The following is a 7967-nucleotide window of genomic DNA, read 5'->3' on the forward strand; positions in this document are numbered from 1 at the left end:
AAAATGTCAATTAAAAAATTTATGTTGACCAGAACAAATATAACAAATTGCTAAATAAACACAATTAATATGAAAATATATTTTAAAAAAACATAAAAATAATATAGCAATTAAAAAACATTAAACTATAATAATACAAATAAACAACAGTACAAATGTAATGTCACTTCTATTCAAACAAAAAAAGGAAAAGTGTTATACCTTACACAGACTATTTCTGCTCCTACATAACTAAAACCAGGAAAAGAATTAGACTTAATAGAGGTTAGATTTACCATTCTCACTCCAATCTAAGCAACTGAAGGAAAAGGTGTTGGACTTCAGAGGGGTTTCATTTACTATTCCCACTCAAATCTCAGCAATAGTAGGGAGAGTGTTGGTCTTCAAAGATGTGACATCACCTATTCCAGCACCAAACTAGCCAACAGTAGGGAAATTGTTTGGGTGTCAGAGGTGTTAGGTTCACTTTCCCATTCGAATACAAGCAACACTGCGAAACATGTTGGACTTCAGAAGGGTTTCTTTTATTGTTCTTACTACAATCTAATTGACAGATGGGAAAATGTTAGATTTTGGAGAGGACTTATTTACTATTTCCTCTCCAATTTAACCAACTGTATGGAATGTGCTGGACTTCCAAGGAGTTAGATTTAACATAACCACCACTGTTGAAGCAATAGAAGGGAAAGTATTGCATTTTGGAGGAGTTAGATTTACTATTCTCGCTCCTATTTAAGCAACAGATGGGAAGGTGTTACTATTCTTATTCCAATCTAAGGAACAGTGGCAAAAGTGTTTAAAATTGGAGAGCTAAGAATTACTATTCATACTCCAATTTATGAAGCAGTACATATGATGTTCGACTTTGGAGGAGTGAAATTTACTATTCTCACTCATAATCATTTTGTAAAAAACATTAAAATATCCAAAAACATAACATTCTTATAGCATTTTTATAAACTAAATACTTTAAAAAAACGAAAGATTCTAATAACAATACAAGCTAACTATTAATACTGTCAATACTAAATCATGCCTGCAGGACTGCACTCTATGATCCCAGGGTCATACTGTCACATTTTTCAAGATTAGGTAATTATTAGTTTGAATATCTGCTCATTTTAAATCAATTCATAGAAAATTATTTTTTTTCTCTTGTCTACATCAATATTATCCCTAGCTATGAATCTGGTAAACAGAAGCACCGTAACCGAGTTTGTCCTGCGAGGATTCTCTGATGATCCAGATCTTCAAGTATTTTTATTCATTTTGTTCCTGTGCATCTATATCTTCACGTTGATGGGAAATGTCTGCATCTTGGTCATTGTTTGGTGCAGCTCTCATCTGCAAACACCCATGTACCTCTTTCTCACTCAGCTTTCCTTTTTGGACGTTTCTTTTTCTTCTGTTTTCTCACCCAAGATATTAGCTGATATTCTTAGTAAGAATAAAACAATTTCTTTTTTTGGCTGCATTACTCAAGTTTTCTTCTTTGGTGCTTGTGCCAGCACAGAGTTCTTCCTCTTGGCAGTAATGGCCTACGACCGTTATGAGGCAATATGTAACCCATTGCTATACACGGTCATCATAAGCAAACCCTTATGTATGCACATGGTTGCTGGCTCATATATAGGGGGATTTTTGCACTCTCTGATTCATGTAGGCTGCTTATTTCGGCTATCATTTTGTGGGCCTAATGTTATGAACCACTTTGCTTGTGATTACCCCATGCTCTTAAAGCTATCCTGCACAGACATCTTAATAAATGAATTAGTACGCTTTGTATTACCTGGTTTTGTAATTGCATGCTCGCTCTTTGTTATCTTTGTCTCCTACTTCCACATTATTGCTACAATCCTCAGGATCCGCACCACAGAAGGAAGACGCCGGGCTGCTTCCACCTGCATCTCACACTTCATCTGTGTCTTTCTATTCTGTGGCAGCTCTTTCTTCCTGGAGATACTACCCAACTCAAGCTCTTCAGAACAGCAGTACAAAGTGATAGCTGTGATCCCCAGTGTGGTGATTCCTGCTCTGAATCCTCTGATTTACAGCTTGAGAAACAATGAGGTGAAGGAAGCTCTAAGAAAGATATTGTCACAGATAACTGGCAGATAAATACTATTGTAGACCTTAAAAATATTATAGAACATAAAACTCACCTTTCAAGCAAGTGACTTCACATTAGAATATTTCATTGACATTTTATGGATAACCTTGAAAAATATTTTTGGGGGGATAATTCAGAAATGTTTTGTTGCAGCAAAGTGCAAATACAGTTTTTGAAAGTTTTGTAAGACATTTGACCATCTGCATGATTATTTCAACAGCACAGTTTTCTGCCAAATGGTGGATGTTGAATAGGTGTAACTGGAGAAACAGAACGTAAATGTCCTTGTTCCTTGAACAACATATTCCAGTTTTGCTGAATGCACATACCTCTACTTAATGCACATGTTCTGATTTGAGATTTACATGAGTTTTCCTTATTGTCAATAATGTTTAAAACAATGGTGGAACATCTATCCAATCACTGCTTGTGAGCAAGTAAAAGGGAAGTATATTGCTTAATGAGATTAGGTATGAATAAGCCCAAAATCTTTTGGTAATCACTGTAGTGTACCAAACTAAAACAAAACATTGACACATTCAATAGGTTTTGGCTGTAATTAAAGTGCATGACAAATGTGTGTTGCAGTTGTTTGGATAATTGCATGGCTGAATGACAAAGTGAGTCAGTGGGTTGGAGTCATGGCATAGACGGCTGGAACAGAATATATAAGAAGAAAAATTAAGCAGTAAGTGCAATTGGAAAGCAGTTCCCTGGAAGTAATATATTTATATTTATAGTATTATAGTGTGCTATTTACAGTAGGATTATCACTTAGAGGATGGAGTGCAATCTGTAATTATTCCATTGTGCCCAATAGGCCGTCTTGAAAGAATCAGATTTCTTCTGTCTATCTAAGTGGGAGCTTGTTATTTCTGTGAGCCAGGCATTCTGAGCTATAGATGGGCTAGTGTACAACATTTCTCATCTGCATTGCATTGGTCCCATTCAAGTGGTATCAGTAAGCTTTGGTTCCAGACTGCAAAAGCAATATAAATTCTGTATTGCCTTCCATGTCATATAGGGTTTTGCAAAGTCTGCAATTGATTATGAGGTGTCCTGATGATGGAGCTGATACAAATAAAACTGGCCATGAGAGAGAGGTTAAGTTATGGGAAATAACCAGGTTTTTATCACTTTGAAAAGGGAAGAAGCTGTCTCTGATAGAAAGGAAGAGATATTCATCATTTTGCAGGCATTATGCTGACAACACATCCAGTGTCTCTTGTCTTTAAAAAATCTAGGAATAGCCAACAGCTTGGGGATCAAGACCTTAGAATTCCAGAGATTTTAGGGTTCATTCAAACTGATATATATATTGGAGAAATCTCAGTCCACATGACTTTGACTTTTAAAATACTTTATTTAGACAATGAAGTCCAATAAAGTGGCAAGTATAAGAAACAATTAATTGATCAAGCATAAATAGATTAAAATTAAATTTGTGCAAATAAGCAACAACTCAGGGGTCGATTCCGATCCTGTATTTTTTTTTCCCGTACGACTCGTATCCGTAATTGTTTCCGTACGAATCGTACAAGTCCCGTCCGACCCGTGAAGTATGATTCGTACGGGAAAAATAGATATGGATCGGCGCGATCCGTACGAATCGGATCGGGAAAAGTTTTACGAGACAGACCCGGACACTTTTCCTTACGAATCATAAAAATACAGTCCGACCGTACAAGTACGATCCGGACCGGCTTTCCGATTTACGAATCGTACGGAAAATGTCTCGTACATGGGGAATGACTTTACCCGCTACGAAGCGAACTTTGTACGACTCGTATCCTGGGAAAAGTTGTTACCGGGGTGCAAGTCATACAGGGGTACGAGTCGTACAGGCACCCCCCATGTATATGTACACACCTTACAACAACATCACGTATGTACGCACCGTACTTACGCAATGTTGGGGTACGCACCGTACATACGCAATGTTGGCGTACGCACCGTACATACGCAATGTTGGTGTACGCACTGTACATACGCAATGTTGGGGTACTCACCGTACATATGCAATGTTGGGGTACGCACCGTACATACGCAATGTTGGTGTACGCACCGTACATACACAATGTTGGGGTATGCACCGTACATACGCAATGTTGGGGTACGCACCGTACGTACACAACGCATGGGGGTGTATGCCTGTACGACTCGTACGCCTGTATGAGTCGCACCCCTGGGAACGTGTCGGAGTATGACTCGTACCGCGGAGAACGTCGCGTATGACCGAGTCGGACACACAAAAAAACAGAAGCAAATACACGAAACGAGTTGTACTGAACCACGGACACTGTAAAACAGCACAAGGAGGGTCTATTCGACTCGCACAACACCACAACACACGTCTACAGTGCACAAAACATGGAAATGACTGACCTGGCCACGTCCAAACAGGCAAACAGAGGGCAAACTCACAACCACCCCTTATAACACACCCACCAAAAATTAAAACTGAGGCCCACCCACAAATGGACCAATAAAAAGGGCCCACACACACAAACCATGAGCCTTTGCAACAGACTCACTGCAGCTAGGGAGCACACACCAACAACTGCACCCATCCACCTTTTATTATTATTATTATTATTATTATTAAATTAAATTTATAAGGCGCACAGCTACCTGGAGGTGTCCCGGCGCACGGACGGTATGCAGATAGAACAGAAGAGACAATTTACTGGCTGAAGAACCAGGTCTTCAGAGTCTTACGGAAGCTTTTATGGCAGATTTCGTGGCGGAGTGGGGCAGGTAGTGAATTCCATAGCACAGGGGCCAGGTACGTGAAAGAGCGTCCACCCATGCGGGAGAGCTTAAACCTGGGAACTGTGAAGTTGCCTTTGGAAGCGGAGCAAAGATGGCGGGGTGGGAGGTAAGGCTGGGCTAGGGAGCAAAGGTAATGTGGTGCTGTGCCCAGCTTGATCTTGTGCATGTAACACAAGGCCTTGAATTGAGTACGTTGCTCAATCCAGAGCCAATGAAGATCACGCAGTGTGCCTGAAATGGAGGATGTTTTAGGTACCTGGCAGGGTAGCGGAGCTGTGGAATTCTGTACTACCTGCAGCTTGCGTATTAATTCCTTATTGGCTCCTAGATAGAGGATGTTGCCGTAATCAAGTCTAGATGTGATTAGGGCCTGGATGACAGTTTTTTGGGTAGATTCAGGCAGCATCCATAATATCTTGCGGAGCCATTTGAGAATGGTGAAGCATGTGGACGTGATCTTGGCTACTTGCTGCCTCATGGTCAGCTGATCGTTAATCACTATGCCCAAATTGCGAGCGGTTTGTAATGGTTTAGGGAGTACACCCATTTCAGGTGGCCAATGGCGTGGGCCCCAAAGATTTTTATCTTTCCCCATGATCAGAACTTCCATCTTGCCACCGTTTAGCTTTAAAAAGTTAGTGTGCATCCAGTTGGCGATTTTAAGCAACCCTAGCTGTAGGGATGAGATGCTGGATTTGTCATTGGCGGATAAAGAAAAAAGAAGCTGGGTGTCATCAGCATAAGAGAAAATTGACAGCCCAGCCTCTTCCGCGATGGTAGCTAAGGGGCTGACGTAAAGATTAAAGAGCATGGGACTGAGTATCGATCCTTGAGGCACTCCGCAGGGAAGAGCGTAGATTTTTGAGCAAGCCAAAGGGGAGAAGACCTGAAAAGTCCTGTCGGTGAGAACATTTTTGATCCACTCTAATGCTGATCCAGCAATTCCCAGAGATTGGAGTGTTTTAAGGAGGGTGGGATGGGATACCGTATCAAAGGCGGCACTCAGATCAAGAAGAATGAGTGCCACAGTTTCCCCTTTATCCAGGAGCTTGCGTATTGTTTCAGTGACTCCTAGGAGAGTGGACTCTGTGGAGTAGCCGGCTCTGAAGCCTGATTGGGACTTGTGCAAGATGTTATTGGATTCCACAAACTGGGTGAGCTGTTGATTCATGTGTTTTTCCAGAACTTTTGAGAGAGCAGGGAGGAGGGAGATTGGGCGGAAGTTGGAGGGCTCCGCGGGATACGCAATTGGTTTCTTCAAGAGAGGAAGGACCATTGCGTGCTTCCATACTGCCGGAAGAATGGCTTCCCTCAGTGAGGCATTAAGTAGCTCCATAATGATTTCTAATGATAGGGGGTTGAGTTTTTGACACAACCTCCTTCACACATACCCCCTCTTCACATTCCAACCCATACCTTCACATTCAGACCCACACACCCACAACCATCCACACCCTCACCCCACACCATGCCCACAGACAAGAATCCAAAGTTCACAAGGGAGGAGCTGGTGATCCTTGTCAATGAAGTAATCAGAGTCGAGCCACAGCTGTTTGGAACATTGGTCAGACAGACCAGCATAGCCGAAAAATCATGCCTGTGGCAGAGGATCGTCGATAGGGTGAATGCTGTTGCACCCATCAGAAGGACCAGGACTGAATGACAAGCCAGGTGGTACAATCTGCGGAGGTCAGTCAAGCGAAAAATGAATGACGACTACGTCCAGAGCAACATCACTGGAGGTGGTGGGCCCCGCAGACCAATACATTTACATCCCTGGGAGGAGAAGGTGATGGCCCTGCTTCCGCCGGTGGGAGTACATGGACTTCAAGGACTTCCAGAGCCTGGTGAGTACACAAACAATTTATGTAACATGGGGGTAATGGAATCCACACCCCAACTACACAAAATGCACGGAACTACCCCCAAGCCCTCACCGGCCAGAACCACAGTCAAAAACAACGCTGATGCCACTAACATGTGTATGCCCCATTGAGAAAGCAAGGCCATGCTATGTCCCATGCTACACAAAGCACTAACCCAAGAATGGATGTCCGGTATGCTGGGAGGATAGGTGTCACAAAACGCATTGTTGAACTCCAAATCAGACACAATTGCCCTCATCCCATATGGCCCAGGTACATACCCATGCACCATACACAATGCACAGGGATTGGGAAAGTACTGACAAGATAGCTGACACTTGGCCCTGGTGTAGGCAGCACAAGGCCCTCCTGTGACCAGTGCAAACACAAACACCAAGACAACAAGGTCAGATATCTAGGACAGGAACTCACACTCACTGTCATGGCAGCATGCTCCATGGGGGGACAGCTATATCACCTGGGAGCACCAGTGCCAAATCACACTACACCCACCAGCAGGCCCTGTCACACACACCCCTTACACAAGCAGACACCCCCGGGACAGGCAATGGATTTACCCACTGTCACAATGGACATGTAACACAACAAGACCAATACATAGCCGAAGTAGCATCCAAGCCAAAAATCTACATGTCAAAGACTCAGGAGAACATATCAATCTGTCCCCCGCAACATACCCATCCACAAGTGAACATTGAGGAGAATGCTAGGCACATACAACTACCTGGAGGAACAGTGCCAACTTCAATGTGTATGATCATGGATGTTGCATGAAACAGCATTAACATTGTCTGTCTCTCACACACAGGGCAACGTGATGAATCTCCCCCCAACAATGGGGGTGAAGAATCACAGTCCCAGGCTTGGGAGGAACCTGATCCCACCGGCAGCGACGCCTCTCAACACTCCGCGGATTACCCCGACCGACCTTTACCCTCTGGTGTCCAAGTCCCTGCAGCACCTGGTTCAGGAACCTCTGTGCCAACCACCACCCCCATTCCTACCACATCCCAGGAGACACCAAGGAGCCGTGCCCGCAGTGAACAACTGATCCAGTCTGACCAGGAGGGACAAGGTGCGCCGGGCACCCAGGAAGAGGAAGACAACACCGCCTCTGCCATCCCTCAGGGGTCCCGTAGACCCAATGTGCCCACAACGGCAGCCTTGGCTCATGTGGGCAGGAGTGGTGGGAGTGTAGG

The 7967-nt window shown here is 43.5% G+C and overlaps 1 protein-coding gene across 1 annotated transcript; it reads left to right on the forward strand.

The window, feature by feature from the left end:
* The first annotated feature begins 1182 nt into the window (after positions 1-1182).
* Positions 1183-2118, forward strand: LOC146853807 (olfactory receptor 5A2-like). Its single transcript, XM_085650916.1, has one exon. The coding sequence runs from the start codon at positions 1183-1185 to the stop codon at positions 2116-2118; it is 936 nt and encodes a 311-aa protein (XP_085507042.1).
* The last annotated feature ends 5849 nt before the right edge of the window (positions 2119-7967 follow it).

Source organism: Triturus cristatus, chromosome 4_1 (genome assembly GCF_964204655.1).
Source record: "Triturus cristatus chromosome 4_1, aTriCri1.1, whole genome shotgun sequence".
Taxonomy (NCBI): domain Eukaryota; kingdom Metazoa; phylum Chordata; class Amphibia; order Caudata; family Salamandridae; genus Triturus; species Triturus cristatus.